This window comes from Portunus trituberculatus, chromosome 35 (assembly GCF_017591435.1).
Source record: "Portunus trituberculatus isolate SZX2019 chromosome 35, ASM1759143v1, whole genome shotgun sequence".
Lineage (NCBI taxonomy): Eukaryota > Metazoa > Arthropoda > Malacostraca > Decapoda > Portunidae > Portunus > Portunus trituberculatus.
In genome coordinates, this window is record NC_059289.1 from 11,230,926 (window position 1) to 11,247,553 (window position 16,628).

The 16,628-nt window shown below is 41.4% G+C and overlaps 2 protein-coding genes across 2 annotated transcripts in view; one reads left to right on the forward strand and one right to left on the reverse strand.

The window, feature by feature from the left end:
- LOC123513234 overlaps window positions 1–5,370 on the forward strand; it is an 11,661-nt gene extending 6,291 nt beyond the window's left edge. The window contains exons 3-7 of the mRNA XM_045270305.1: window positions 1–155; window positions 1,266–1,401; window positions 2,662–2,804; window positions 3,479–3,668; window positions 4,359–5,370. The exon at window positions 1–155 is cut by the window's left edge and continues 63 nt beyond it. Coding sequence (XP_045126240.1) covers window positions 1–155; window positions 1,266–1,401; window positions 2,662–2,804; window positions 3,479–3,668; window positions 4,359–4,429 — 695 coding nt within the window. The 3' untranslated portion in view covers window positions 4,430–5,370. The remainder of the gene's footprint in view (window positions 156–1,265; window positions 1,402–2,661; window positions 2,805–3,478; window positions 3,669–4,358) is intronic.
- Window positions 5,371–9,970: 4,600 nt separating this feature from the next.
- On the reverse strand, window positions 9,971–12,724 carry LOC123513237. Its single transcript, XM_045270307.1, has 4 exons — window positions 12,300–12,724; window positions 11,923–12,105; window positions 11,445–11,559; window positions 9,971–11,097 (listed from the first exon to the last, which is right to left on the reverse strand). Exons 1-4 carry the CDS (start codon window positions 12,589–12,591, stop codon window positions 10,932–10,934), a joined length of 756 nt encoding a protein of 251 aa, XP_045126242.1. The 5' UTR covers window positions 12,592–12,724; the 3' UTR covers window positions 9,971–10,931.
- Window positions 12,725–16,628: the final 3,904 nt, after the last annotated feature.

The window sequence follows — 16,628 nt, forward strand, 5'->3', positions numbered from 1 at the left end:
TGCTTCACCTACACTGCGACTATGAAGACAGTTCCTCGCTGTACACACTCAAGTGGTACAAGGACGGACTGGAGTTCTACCGCCACAATCCTGGCGTCCTTCACATCCCAGACCACAGCTGCCTCGACGACGATGTTGAAGGTGTCTCCGTGGACGTGAGTTGTGCGGAAACAGGGCGTCCATCATACTTAGGAGGATAAGGGAGAGGCAGTGAAGAGAAAATACATTTAGAGGAAAGGGAGAAGTCTCAGTGGAAGAAGGATACAGAGACAAATGAGATAAATAGTAGAATAATAGGGTTAGTTGAGTTGATTCATAGGTATAAAAAGGAATTAAAGGAAAAGATACGAGGGACAGTTGTGCAAAGGAAAGGATAGTAAGAGAATAAAATGGGAACAAAAGGAAAATTGTCGATAGGGGACAGTTAAGGGAAAGGAACTGCATTTGTCGTGAAAGGTATGGGGAAGTAAAATGAAAATTAGATAAAGAGAAAGGATAATTAGCGAAGATAATGTGATATGTCAGAGAAGAAGATAGAGTAACTTGAGAGAAAGGATGAACATCGAGAAAGAATGGAGGAGGTAAGAAAAGAAAAAAAAAAGATCTAGCGAAGAAAAGAGGAAAGTGATAAAAAGGGTGACAGGAAGATATAAAAAGTGAAAGTAAAAAGAGTGAAGGAGAGAAAAAAAAAGAGGGAAATGGAAGTACAGAATGACAAATTGTAGGTAAAAAGAACAGGAAACAAAAAAAAAAGAGCAGGGAAATGAGAACAAATAAAAGAAAGAGTAGAGATAATAAAGGCAAAAAATTAAAAACACTCCTGGAAAAATAACCAACACGATTAAAGTGCCTCACGAAACACTGAAATATGTTGATGCAAAGATGTTGTTAGGGTTCATTATGATTTAACCGTGTTTCTTCCTTGTTTTCCCCAGTCTGTGTGTGTGTGTGTGTGTGTGTGTGTGTGTGTGTGTGTGTGTGTGTGTGTGCTATCTCTTGTCCTTCATTCACTAAATCATGCGTAATACATCATATATCAAACAAACATCTTTCTCAGATTCTTCCTTTATCAGAAGCCATCCCTACATGCCTTTTCCTTCGTGTAGATATATATATATATATATATATATATATATATATATATATATATATATATATATATATATATATATATATATATATATATATATATACATATTTCCTTTTCCACCATATGAAACACCATGCTCTTTCTTCTCCCTCGGTCTCCCCTGCTGTGATCCTAGTGCCGGATGTCATCTGAGGGCGAGGTGATTCTGAAGGACGTAACCAGAAAGTCCTCGGGGCTCTACAAGTGTGAGGTGATTGGCGAACACCCAACATTCCGAAAGGAGGAGAAGAAGGGACACCTGACAGTTTATTGTGAGTGTTTGAGAACGTTTTTGGGAAAATCTTATGATAAGAGAAGGGGTTGGCTGATTAACTTGTTAGTGCACCGATGGACAGACAGGTAAATGAATAAGAATGTATAAAGATAGATAGATAGAAGGGTGTAGAGGGTAGGTAGTTTGATAGGAGCCCAGATAGACAGATTGCTAGAGACTAAATAATAATAGCTGCATCAATACACAGAATACATTATGCTATGTAAGTATAAAGGCAGAGAGAGAGAGAGAGAGAGAGAGAGAGAGAGAGAGAGAGAGAGAGAGAGAGAGAGATGAATTGATGGATATATAGATACATAGGAAGGAAACGAGAGCCAACAAAGAAAGAAAAAAAGGATATCCTCATTTGAATTCTCTCTCTCTCTCTCTCTCTCTCTCTCTCTCTCTCTCTCTCTCTCTCTCTCTCTCTCTCTCTCCATCCTGTTCTTTGTTTTATATCATGTTACCATTCCCCTTTGTCGTTGCTCCTTCCTTTCATCATTTGTAATCCATATAACGTGCCTTTTCTTCCTTTCATTCCTTCCTCCCTCCTCCTTTATCTCACCACTGCCGTTCATAATGTCTTCCTATCTCCTTTATGCCCATTGCTTGTCTGTTCTGTTTCTCATTTTTCTTCTTGTCTGCTTTTGCTTTCTTATCTATTCTATCCTTTCTATAAGATGTACCTTAACGAAAATTCTTAGGACCAGTAATCAATATAGAATAAAAATAATGTGTTCTAGCTTAACTCCTTCAGTACCATGACGTGTTTTCATATTCATTCTGCTTACTGTTTGGTGATTTTATTCAGCTACAAAAACTTATGTGAGGGATTAGAATAGGGAAGACTGTGGCCATTATTCTTCTGACCTCCATAGACCCTTCCTAATGTCAATAAAATAGTTTAATCGTACACAAATCTCAAGGTAAAAATGTGTCCCGGTATTGAAGGAATTAAGATATTAGATCTGAAAGGCGAGAAAGAAACTTATTCCCTAATAGAGTGGTAGAAAATTGGAATGGGCTCAGTAATCAAACAGTTAGTGTTGAATTATTAGGCAGGTTTAAAAAGTAGATTAGATAAATATATAGATGCAGATGATAGGTGGAAATAGATAAGCCTGTTTCATACATGGACTGCCACGTGCAGGCCTGGTGGCTTCTTGCAGTTTCTCGTATTTTCAAATGTTCTTATGCTCTTATGCTTACTTTCCTTTTGCCTGACCTTACCGCCCCACTCACACCCGTGCACCCCAAGCGGAGGCCCTGAGGAAGCCACGAGTGGAAGGTGTAAGACAACATTATGCACCTGATGATGACATTTATCTCAATTGCTCCTCCACCAACACTCAGTACCTTCCCACCCTCACCTGGCTTGTTAACGACCACCCAGCTGACCAGGTTCGTGGCTCAGGTGTACTTCTCATTCACAGATGCACTAATAAACAGGTGTACCTATTAATAGTTGTGCTGACTCAGGTGTACGTTTCATTCACATATGTACTAGTAAACAGGTGTACTCATTAATAGGTGTGCTCGTTAACAGGTGTACTCATTAATAGGTGTGCTCGTTAACAGGTGTACTCATTAATAGGTGTGCTCTTTAACAGGTGTACTCATTAATAGGTGTGCTCTTTAACAGGTGTAACCATTAATAGATGCACTCATTAACAGGTGTGTCCAATAACAGGCACACTTATCAATACTTATCCTACATGCACTCATTAACAGATACCTTCATTAATAAGGATATTCGTACTCATTCGCAGGTGTGTTCATGAATATGTGTACTCATTACTAGGTGTACTCATTAACAGTTGCTCTCATTACCAGGTGCACGAATTAACAAGTTTACTCATGAACAAGTGTATTCATTAGCAAATGTACTCATGAATAGCTGTACTCATTAAGAGGTATATCGTTAATTACCAAGTTCATTCATTGGCAGGTGTATTCATTATAAGGTACACTCATTAACAACGTTATTCATTAACAGGTATATTCACTAACTCACTCCTCTTCTTCCTCCTTCTCCTCTTCCTCCTACTTCTCCTCCTCCTCCATCACCTCCTCAGAAGTACCTCATGCGTTATCCAGCCGGAAAGAGCCTCGGCCTTCACCTGCCCATCACTTTCGACCTCTTCCGCGGCGGCGTGATCAGCGCGTCCTGCGTCTCCTCGCTCGGGGACACACACTTCAGATCCACTAATGTAACACTGCTCGGGCGAGGCTCACTGGCCGCGGCGAAGGGGACCAGTAGTGCAGGTGTGTGTGTGTGTGTGTGTGTGGTTACTATGGTATATGAATTCATTAGATAATTTCAAGATATGCCCGTAAGAGATAGATAGATAGATAGATAGATAGAAAGAGAGAGAGAGAGAGAGAGAGAGAGAGAGAGAGAGAGAGAGAGAGAGAGAGAGAGAGAGAGAGAGAGAGAGAGAGAGAGAGAGAGAGAGAGAGAGAGAGAGATTGAATGGAAATATAAAAGAAGATTAGTGTTATTATCGTTATTCTTTCGTTGATTATAACAAGTGTTCTGCCATAGATCTTACATGACTTACTTTCAAAATCGTATCTTGTCCATTATCATAACTGTTTCGCAATCCATTTCCTCACCTTGCCTTTATTTCTATATTTCACATTTCTATATTTATTATGACTCATTTCCTTATAACTACTGTTTCTTATCTCGAAATCTTAGTAGTAAATAAATCTTGTTTTCACATTACTAACTACTAAACGGGACAGATGGTTGGTGAAAATAAACTGGAGGAGATGTGACAACTATGTTACCTTTATGCTGCGAAGAATACAAATTAAATTCCATCGGAGGACCTGCAGAAAAATGCAAGAGATTATAGTATTTCTTCTACAGCCTGAATTTCTCCACCACCTTCCCCAAAATTTGTTTCATACTCGTCTGTACTAACTGTTGATCTTCCCGCATTGTTGCAGATAAGTTGAGTTGGAGTCTCTGGCCGCGCTGGGTAATGGTAGTTCTTCTGCCTCTATTGCTAACACACTAATGTTAACCTGTCTTCCATGCTGAGAATCTCTTCTTTATAGTCATACCACTAGACTCCCTCGCAATCTATAAGGTGCTCGTTTCTTTTTCTTTTCTAGTTATTTAACACAGAACAATTTTGTACTTTTTAAAGCAGAGTGGCAGGTTTTGAAATTGTTGATACTCTCAGTTCAAATGTGTTGATCATAAAGGTGCTACCAAGTTCGCGATGTGTAAAATGTGAACTCTTCTTGTTTCACTATTTGTACTCATGTAATGTTTCTACTTATTACCTTTTGCTGTTCTCCTCCTCTTTGTATCAACGGCCTGTTACTGGAACCGTTTTTTTCCTAATTTTTTTTGCCCTTCCTTCAACTACAACAACTGTGACAACAACAACTACAACAACAACAAGTACTTCTATTACTTCTACCACTACTACTACTACCTACTACTACTACTACTACTACTACTACTACTACTACTACTACTACTACTACTACTACTACTACTACTACTACATACTACTACTATTACCACTATTACTACTACTAATGTCCTGTTCCTATTTGTTAACATAGAGCTCCAATTTCCTCTTATTAAATGTGTAGTCAAGATTCACTCGAGTGTTTGTTTACCTTTCATCTCGTACGCCTCTGATGAACGCTGTCTAATTAAGAAATCTGACGCAGCGACACCAAAATACATACACTACAATTCAGTGGGTCCTTTTTTCTCCCATTTTTTGTTGCTCTTGGCCAGTTTCTCCCCATGGATAAAAAGAAAAGTTATTGTAAGACAGTGGGAATTTTGAGATGCCAGCTTTGTGTCTCATGCTGTAGCTACATTTTGCCTCTGTGTCGCCCTGCATTGTATCTCACACGTATTATTTAGTACGCCTTTGAATATTATGACTTGAGGTTACCTTTCCTGTTCCTGTGTAAATATATCAATGCCAGTATACAATGTTATTTTATTCGTCCTCGACTGTGTGTGTAATAATAATAATAATAATAATAATAATAATAATAATATACGGTTTATTAATTTGGCAATGTAACAAAAATTACACTGAAAATGTACAGGTGGGAGGGAGGAGGTGTGTGTGTTTGTGTGTGTGTGTGTGTGTGTGTGTGTGTGTGTGTGTGTGTGTGTGTGTGTGTGTGTGTGTGTGTGTGTGTGAGAGAGAGAGAGAGAGAGAGAGAGAGAGAGAGAGAGAGAGAGAGAGAGAGAGAGAGAGAGAGAGAGAGAGAGAGAGAGAGAGAGAGAGAGAGAGAGAGAGAGAGAGAGAGAGAGAGAGAGAGAGAGAGAGATATTCCTATATATTTCTATGAATATGTATACTCTATGGAAAATTTAGTTTAAAATGTCTGAGTCAATTAATTTGAAAGAACTAGCCTTTACTTGTGTTGATGTTACGTGAGGATTGTCAAACGCACGATCTTTCAAGTTCTCTGTCCATTGTTCTCGTATTTTCCTTTAGGTGGGGAGATGCAAGAACAACAAAAAACTATAAAGCAAGAAAAACAATAAGTAACAATAACAGTAGAAATAAAATCCTGTGTCCTTAGAAAATAATCACACTAAAAGCCTGTATCGTTCCATTAGGTGGAGAGATGGAAATAAGAAGAGAAGCTAAGGACGTGGCACCGAAGTAGTTTGAGCATATTAACCCTTTCAGTACCATGATACGTTTCCATATAGATTCTGCTTACTATTTGGTGATTTTATACAGCTTCAGAAACTTATGTGGGGGATCAAAATAGTGAAGACTGCGGCCATTAATCTTGTGACATCCGTAGGCCCTTGCTAATGTCAATAAAATGGTCTAATCGTACACAAAACTCAAGATAAAAATGTATCCCAGTACTGAAGGGGTAAAGAGGAAAGACAAGGAATCGACGAGAAATGTTGCAATGTAAACCCATCTTTCTTCAACAACCCAAAGTGTCTTGTTAGAACAACTTTCCCTATCCCACCGCCCTCTGCCTCGCCACGTCAGCTGTCTTGATCCCTCCCGAATAGACCTTGAGGCTCCGCGAGATCCCATTCCTAAGTGATGGCAGTTCATATTAGCCTCTTTCTCCACCACCTTCGATCTGTACCTGGTGAGTTCCCTTTACTGTGGTGTTTAGATGAAATTGGATTTCTCTGGGGTGGTCAAGTGTTGCTAAACACTGTGCCTCCACCTAGTTTGATTATTTTTAACATCTTATAACTGTAGACTTTACCCTCAGCTCTCCACCTTTTTCTTCTCTCCATAAATAGGATCATGAGTCACTCTCAAACTAGATTAAACAATATTGTATGTTTCTTACCCAATTTCTCTATGTCGCATTCTTCCATTCATTAACATTAACTAATATCTTTATGAGTTTGGCAAAATTGAGGAAGGTGCAAAAAAACGTTCGATTTTTTTGTATCTTCCTCATATTTGTAGTAATCCCAAATGACAGGAACCGAAAGAAGAAAAAGGCGAGATGAGATAAAAAGTTTTGTTCGCGTGGAGACCTGTGCTTATCCATCTCTGATCTGTGTCACTAGTAATTGCACAAAGTATATCTCTGTATGAACGATAAGGTATGATTTTGATTTAATAGACGTGAATCATGAAGGCTGGTGATGATAATGATGCGTGAATTTAGCAGTCCCGTAGAATGGTTCACGTAAAGGAGACACAGCTTCCAAAGAGGTGCTGAGGCGTGAACGAGGAGTGAGATACGGCGTGATAATGTAAGCAATATAGAGACCCCTCTCCATCTCTCCCTACTCCCTCTCCATCACCTCAATACAGTGGGAAAGCCATGCTGGATTATGATATTGGGAACAGCTGGGGACGGACTGCCTGCGTGTCTGCCTGCGTGTCTGCCTGCCTGCCTGCCTGTGTGTGTGTGTGTGTGTGTGTGTGTGTGTGTGTGTGTGTGTGTGTGTGTGTGTGTGTGACTGTAACTTCCTGGTGGCACATCACAACATGCAGCATACGCTTATCCTCTCCTGTAGATATGTCTGTACCTACTAATTCCGACAAATTCATCCATTCCTTCTTCCATTTTATTCATTGATGAGTCTACTGTGTATCAATGTATATAATGTTCATAAATCTCCCACATTAACCCCGGACCTAATCCAACCATGTATTTATCCATCTACTTTGCAGAAAAGAACGCGCAACAATCTTGTTCGCTGTAACTCGTAATTCAGCCCAACATCATCCATTAATCCATCCATGTATACTACATATCTACATTCTATCATGTATGTAAGAAAATAACTCCCTATACTAACCGAGTTTTCCGCTATCTACTCACCTATCCACTCATCCATCCACCTACCCATACATTCTTCAATGAACAATAATATGTTCTATTCATTACATAACCTATTTTCCTCCTATCTGTCACGACCCTATTATGCAATTAGTAGTTGATTGAACAAAAGAAAACTAACATAACAACAACTAGGTGATTCAAGTAAGCAACAGCAATGTAGCGAAAAGGGGAGGATGTTCAAATCAAACCCACATCAGCAACAGCCGGTGCGTAATGGAAGGCTAGACCGCCAAACATTACCACGCAAACTGTTACCGGAATTCCTAGATTACTTCCACCTGCAACCGCCACCACTAGAAAGCTCTTAACTGAATTCGCCTCTTAATAGTGTTACTAAATAAATTAACACTTTATCGCAGTTTCGACTATTACTACAATAACATTACACGCATTACATTTAATTGACGAAAATTACCAACCCCTGCTACCCGATCAAGAAAGCTCATTTTCTTCTTGCACTCTTCCTAAGTCATTCAATCACAACTCACTCGCTAGTCTTTCCTTAGGCTGAGTGTGTCATTGTTACTCCTTTAGAAAATAAACTTTATCGCCTGGTTAAGAAATAAAAGCGTTTGAGAAAAATAACTAATAAGCACAATTTTATTTAAGCATGTTTGTCATTCACTTATATAATTTCTTACATACAGGAACACAGTCTCTCATAATCCTTACAGTTATCAACCAAGCTCCTCTCTGTTGCTCATTAAGAAGCATATGTCATCATAATACAAACCTTAACTCACCTGATTAGCATTCAATCTTTATTCACTTATTTGACCAACATTTCCTCGCCCTTTGCTAACATAAAAATCTAGCAAGCATTACCTTACCTGATTAATCTTTCCATACCTGTCCCCGTGAGCTACAGGTAAATGATGCACCTGGCTACTCCATTAACACCATGAATTATACACGCATTCATGGAGTCTCATATAGTGAGGAATATTACCATACATACCCATGAGTCATATAATAGAGAGCGAGAAATATAAAGCCAGTGAGACTTACCTATGGCCTCCCAATCCCAGGCTGGCAATAAATGACTGCCGCTAGCGCCACGCCTGACACGAGAGAGAGAGAGAGAGAGAGAGAGAGAGAGAGAGAGAGAGAGAGAGAGAGAGAGAGAGAGAGAGAGAGAGAGAGAGAGAGAGAGAGAGAGAGGAGGGAGGGAGGGAGGAGGGAGGAGGAGGGAGGCAGGAAAGAGGAGGGTGGAAGAGAGAGAGAGCGAAAGCGAGAGCGAGAGCGAGGGGAGGGAGAGATGTAAAAAAGCAAGATAAATGAACAAAATTGCCCTCGTCTCTCTCTCTCCTATGGACGAAACCTCTATACTTTCTTCATTGTTGTGTGTCATTACTGCATGGATTAATAATTTCATTGCACTAATTCAATCTGACTTGTCTTAACTTGGTCTAATGAAATCATAACGCACACTCACCAGGGGAACACCTTAGAAATAGTGACAACAAGATAATGACGTACAGATGGCCAAAGCAAGGATGCCGTATTTTTACAAAGCGTTAAAGAAGAAAAGATTATCTGGTATCCTTATTTCTTAGATTTCTGGGGAAGTCTTTGTATAAATCAATTAGCGTCTCATATATCATATTATCTCTGAAAAGCACTCCTAGACATTTTTTCTTGCACTACAGCCACCTTCATGCATTATAAGAGTAGGTTTTGTTATACCTACATTTTTATTTCCTTTTTTTTTTTTTGGTGCTTATGAAGAATGCATTGATTTTAATGTTGTGAATTGTTACGTATCGCAGTTAAAGTCTTAATTCCTATTCTACTTATAGATAAGATATACAATGTAGTTTGTATTACCGCTACTGAGTGAGAAGTGTAATATATATGAAATATGCGATGTTGCTAGAAAATACAGCTTCGTCCTGCAGTGAGATGGGCGCAGTTCTGCAGTCTAAAAAACGCTCTAACTTTCCTCTCTTTTCCGGCCGGTAGAAGTGGACTCGTGATCGACCACAAAATGATAGCAGTAATTTAGCGGTCGTGCTACCAGGAGTCAGCGCTTTCTGCTAAACCTCCCCCTGATTGCCTCACTGGCGGGAATGCTGATCAGACCACCACCGAAAGGTCACTATTTACCTCTTGAAACGGGGTCACGCTTCCACAATTAATCAGCGAGAAAGGAAGGTCGTAAAAAAAAAGGACAAAGACCTGAATCAGCGTTTTATTCTGTGCAGTACTGTGGGAATTGGTCGTGTCCAAGGAACCAACAGCTGTAGAAAACGTTGTCGACGAGAGAAAATAAAGTGAGGTCTCAAGCCATTAAGATGAAGCTAATGGAAACATCAAAGAATAAAGAACAACATTGAAATAACTGTGGTGGAGGGATAAAGAACCTGCATTGTGTTTGTGTTTAAGAAGAAAAATATTGAATAGGAGAAAAGGAAAACAACAACAATTATCTTGGTAATGAAAGATATGGGAAATAATGGAAGGAGAAAATATAAGTATAGAGAGGAGAAAAATAAGATGCTAAACTACTGTAATGAGAAAGTAATTGAATCAACTAAAAAAAAAGACAAAAATCTAGAGATAAAACAGAAATGGGGAAATACGAGGAATACAATAGGAAACAAGAAGAAAAGCTGCGAAACCGTGAATCACTGCATGTAGGAAATATTAGAGAACAACTGAAAGAAAAGCAACTCGATCTCTCGCAGTGTTGTGGGAAACAGATGGTGCAGAGGTAATATGTGATGGGGTGCACATAGCTCTGGTTACGTCAAGTGTACTGGTAAGGTGGTCTGTGGCGTGCGTTATGTATAGCATGAAAGCTCGAAGATGAGAGAATGAAAAGGGTAGGACGAGAAATACGAGAAGGAGGAGGAGGAGGAGGAAGAGAGGAGTTATATAGTAGTATCAATAAGAGTAAGAAGAGTCACAGTTAACCCTTTGAGTATCATTAAACGTTTCCTTATTCCTTCTGGTTACTATTTGGTGATTTTATACAGCTTGTCAAACTTATGTGGGGGATTAGAATAGTGAAGACTGTGGCCATTAATCTTCTGACCTCCATACACCCTCCCTAATGTCGACAAAATGGTCTAATTGTACGCAAATCTCAAGGCAAAAATGTGTCCCAGTACTGAAGGGGTTAATGTTACACAAGATAACGATTAAAAACAATATGATAAAATAGTGAATAATTTGTAACATCCACCTTTCTTCTTACAAGTCTGCACCATCACCAACACGCACCGACAGCAGGTGGACGAAGAGGAGGAGTAGCAGCAGTACCAGGAGGAAGAGGAGGAGGTAAGGGGAAGCGGAGAGATGTGAAGAAGCATTGCACCCATCAAATTCGTTACACGCCTCCACGCAGCCCACGACAAGCCTGCCAGCGAGGGACAGGCGGAGAGGTGAGAGGGAGGAGCAGGGTGTGGGAAGAGACAAAAAGAAGGGTCGTCTATCTATGTAATGATGTCAAAAGCTTACTAGAGTTTGGGCTAATTTTTCATACTACTGTTGGTGTTCAGTTTGATTATGTTTCAGAGTTGGTTATGTTCAACTGACTGACATATTCTCTCTCTCTCTCTCTCTCTCTCTCTCTCTCTCTCTCTCTCTTTGTCCGTGTCCGTGTCTCTCTCTCTCTCTCTCTCTCTCTCTCTCTCTCTCTCTCTCTCTCTCTCTCTCTCTCTCTCTCTCTCTCTCTCTCTCTCTCTCTCTCTCTCTCTCTCTCACCTGTCGTCGTAGAGGAACACGCCGCAGTGGCTCTGTCTGCCCAACTCAGTGTCTACGGTGAGTGTTCCGGAATCCGTGGTGCAGCCTCTCACAAACATAGTCTCCCCTGTCTGGTCTGCCGGCGGAGGAGAAATGAACAGGTGATCAGGAAAGGAAAATGAGTGTATAGATGTATGATCGTATATGTGGTAGGTTGTGTGCGAGGGACGATAAGGTATGTTCGGAGGCTAATGTGGTATGAGCTTGAGTGAATGAAAGAGGATGAAAAAAGTGAACTGGAGCAAGGGAGAGCGAAATGCGAGGGTGTGAGCGAAATGCAGGGTAAGGGAGACCGATAGGTGAGGGTGTGAGTCAGAGAGAGAGAGAGAGAGAGAGAGAGAGAGAGAGAGAGAGAGAGAGAGAGAGAGAGAGAGAGAGACACACACACACACACACACACACACACACACACACACACACACAAAGAGCGGCAACTCACAGAAGTAGCCCGAGAGTTTGACGCAGTGTGAGGCGGGAAAGACGCCCTCACGCCCCTTCCAGCCGGCGAGGCACGGGGATGCCAGGTAGGCGGTGCTGTAGTTATGGTGGAAGGGGTCGCTGCATTGTGGATCTGACCCGTTGACGGACCCACACTTGAAGCAGTCCAGCCCCTCCACCCCAGCTGGAGCGGGGAGGGACGGAGGGAGGAGAGACATGAGAAGGGCGGCATTAATTTCTTAAAGCACGTTATTATTTATTTATTGTTATTATTTGTTCTTAGTTATTTCTATTTATGTGTGAAGAATAAGTCAATGGCACAGAGAAGCTTTGTGGGAGTTGCAGGAAGTATGATGTTGTAATTCAGCCTTTACTTACCCCAGGCAGAGGCGAGGGTGAAGAGGAGGAGGAAGGGCTGAGAGTAGGGAGATGGGTTGGCTTGTACTGGAAGCTGAGCACGGGGAGTTTGTTGTGGTGGAGGCTGGAGGCGTGGAATGTCTGGTGGTGGGGCTTGCAGTGGTGCGTCGCCTTGTGTTAGAAACTTAGGATTGCTGGTTTGTAATCTAGGCGTTTGGACAGTGCCAACATTTGGAGGTTGGGTGACTGAGCTGGCCGGGAGAGTTCTTTTGTCTCCAGGCTCAGAGGATAAGACAGGTCGCTCCTCACTCATCACAGCACCACACCCTTGCACCAGTTACTGTCAGGCCGTAGAACGTAATGAAATAAAATCTTCATACAGTAACACTTGAAAGTAATCTACTCAGAGTAAGTTGTCTTGATGATGAACCCTTACCTGCACATGGGAATCAGGAGACTGGTGATTGATGGTGAATGGTGAGGGTGCTATCGAGGCCTCTTGGTGACTGAGCGGCAGGTCCGGGGCAGGTGCGGGACAGGTGGTGGGAGGCTCTCAGCACGAGGACATGAACGAGAAGTTACCAAAGGAAGGGAAGAGGTGAGGGAGGGGAAAGACACGCAAGGGCTTTGGAGTTTTGTCAGTGTCACGAGAACAACTCATTACCGCACAGACCACCTGCTTGACTTACCTGGGACTCACCTCGTAAATTATCTTGTATTTACTAAATTATCACTGCTTGATAAACAACCTTTAAAAGATATATAATGATCTGATAGTTTTCTCACCACTGTGTTACTCATGGTATAGAAAACTCGTTTCTATATTAATATTTCTCTTACATCACATTCTACTTCTGTTTTAATGTCTATTTTCACTCCTGCCTATCTATTTACCTGTCTATCTTAACATGTCTTCTATTATAGACTTTGTGTAACTCTCCTTAGCTTAGCTTTGCACCCATCTATCTTATGGCCTAATTCTATATTTTATTACATTTTATATACAATTACATAACTTACATAACTTGCCTAGGTGTTCGAAGTTGCTGTGTTGGGTACGTACCTTAAGCCTTCTAATTATCTCACCTGGAATGGACAACAGAGGACGTAATTACAAGTTAAAAAGATGCAGGTTCCGTGGAATCTTGGCATAGGTGAAGCGGTTTTCGAATCGCTTACTTGGTGACCGGAATATTTGTATTAATACCTGGGAATTTGAGACTTAATTATCTGTTCATAAGGGATACGTCTAGCTCCGCAGGTCTCAAGGCTTGCGTTGTTAGACTGGCAGTACAGTTTCAGCGTCTCTCTCTGCAGTATATTGAAAAAGATGACATGGTTACTTAAAGGACAGGTTGATTTCTTAATTTCTACCGCTCTGTGGAATATGAGGAGGAGATGATTTTCTTGTCTATGATGTGATATGGCTTGATTATACTTGTAAGAATGAGATGAGTCGAATGAATTGGAGTTGTGATGGTGTGACAGATATTTGTGTGGTTAAAAGTGGGTCCGAAAGAAAACGTTAGCTAGATATACGTGTAAAATAGCTCAGTAGGTGGTCAATGATGGGTGAAGAGAAGGAAGGCCGTGGAGAGGAAAGAGATGCACTGGAGTGGCGTATAGTGGTGTGACAGATATTTGTATGGCTAAGAGTGTGTTTGAAGGAAAACGTTAGCTGTAAATAGGTGTAATAGAGCTCAGTAGGTGGTCAATGGTGGGTGAAGAGAAGGAAGGCCGTGGGAGAGGAAAAAGATGCAGTGGAGTGGCGTATAGCGGTGTGACAGAAGGCAGGGCGTGGCTATTAGTGTGACCGGAGGAGGACTAAGGCTTTAGTAAGATTCTATAAGGCCTTGTCAGCTTGTACGCAGATATGTACCTTGTGTTGAATATTCATTATGGCTTCCTCCTCTTCCTCCTCCTCGCTTTCCTTCTCCTCTTCCTGAATTTGCGTTCCTCGTTTTCCTTCTTCCTTTTGTTTACTTCCTTTTACAGTTCCTTTCTTCTTCTTTCCTCTTTTGTTCCTATTCATTCTCCTTCCAGTCCCTACTCCTCCTATTCCTCTTCCTCCTTCTCCCATCCTCCTCCTCCTCCTCCTCTTACTAATTTTGCTTCTGCTCCTCGTCTTCGTTAACTTCTTCCTCCATAACTTTCTCTTTCTTGTCGTCCTCGTCGTCTTCGTCTTCGTCTTCGTCATCCCTGCTCAGGTACACAACACCTGTTTCTGATCAGTTAATTAGGTCAATCTAAAGTTTGATGACACGTACGACGGCCAGTTCCCTTTACTTTTTCCTTTTCTTTCATATTTCCCTTTTCCTTCTTTTCTCCGTATTTTTATTTGCATTTTTCTTCTGGCTTTGTAGGACTTTTTTTCCATATTTGCTATTTATTCCATGACGGTGGTAGTGGTGATGGTGGTGGAGAGGAGGTGAAAGACAGACGATGATTAATACGTTATGGTACTTAGTTAAGTTAGTTTAGGTTATATTAGTAAGTTACGTTATGTTAGGTTACTTAACACCCTTCAGTACAACGACGCGCTTCCATATTCATTCTGTTTACTCTCTGGTGGTTTGATACAGCTTCAGAAACTTATGTGGGGAGTTAAATAGTGAAGACTGTGGCCATTAATCTTCTGACCTCCATAGACCCTTCCTTGTGTCAATAAAATGGTCTAATCGTACACATATCTCAAGGTAAAAATGTCCTAGTACTGAATGGGATAAGTAGTAATAATGACAGGTTAAAGTGAAGAAAAAGGTGAAATGAAAGGGAATCTTGTCTTATAATCATCTTTATCTATGGTTGTAGTGAAGGCAGGTGGTGGTGGTTGTGGTGGTGGTGGTAAGTGGTCGTGGTAAGTGGCGGGGGGAGTTTTCAGGATGGCTTATTGCTCTCGAAAGATGAATGGAGTCACGCATCACCACCACCACCACCACCACCACCACCACCACTTTCACCATCACCATCACCACTACCTTGTACAAAGATTAATGGTATCCTGCCGCCCGGTGGAATACTCCAGGAGAGGTACTTACGGGGATGTAGGCAGTGCTGCAGACTGAGTGATTCCCCGTGTCCTCTCTTCCCGGTTCCCTTTGTGGTCTCATTTATACAATTGAGCAGCTGCAGCCTGCCCTCTAAAGACAACTTCTACTACTTCCTACACTACACTACAACACCTTACACTTTTACACTCTCTTCAAATCAAAATTTAATAATGGCTTCACCACGCCCTGCCTCGGAGTCCCCTCTGGGAGGGACCATAAATGTCCCCAGGTCGGACTGCCCCTCTGCTGTCGACCTTGGGTGTCTTGACACTTCATCTAATACTTTCACTATCAATTTCTGCAACATTCGTGGCCTTCGTTCTAATTTTCAATCTGTGGAACACCACCTCTCCTCTACTAAACCTCATCTTCTCTTCCTAACTGAAACACAGTTGTCTGTGACTACTGACAGCAGCCCTTTTCTGTTCCCTCCTACTTGCTCTATCCTCATTTTCAATCCAAAGCTGGATGTTGCGCATACGTGCGTAACGACACCACTTGCTCTCGTGCCCACAATCTTGAATCTTCAGAATTTTCTACCATCTGGCTAAGACTTCAATGTCACTCTCTAACTAAATTCATCTGTGCTGTATACCTCTCACCTAATTCCTCTGACTATGTAAAATTCTTTGACTATTTGACTTCCAAGGTGGAGCACATCTTATCTCACTTTCCTTTTGCTGAGATCTCCATTTTAGGGATTTCAATGTTCACCACCAGCTTTGGCTTTCATCTTCTTTCACTGACCAACCTGGTGAACAAACCTTCAACTTTGCTATCCTTCATGACCTAGAGCAGCTAGTGAAGTTCCCTACCCGTATTCCTGACCGCCTTGGAGACACGCCCAACATTCTTGATCTTTTCCTAACCTCCAACCCTTCTGCTTACTCTGTTAAACTTTCCTCTCCGTTGGGCTCCTCCGACCACAATCTAATTTCCGTTACCAGTTCTATCACTCCAGTGCAGCCTCAGGACCCGCCTAAGCGGAGGTGCTTCTGGCATTTTAACTCTGCTAAGTGGGAGGAACTAAGGCAGTACTATTCTGATTTCCTTGGGATGATTATTGTTTTCATGTCAGAGATCCTTCTCTTTGTGCCGAGCGCATAACAGAGGTGATTATCTCTGGCATGGAGCTATACATTCCTCATACTTTCTCTAACCCTAAAGCTAAAAAGCCTTGGTTTAACTCTGCTTGTTCTCGTGCTGTCAATGATAGAGAGGCGGCTCACAAACGGTTCCGTAGCCATCCAACTGCTGAAACTCATGCCCTATATATTTCTGCCCGTAATCATGCCAAATC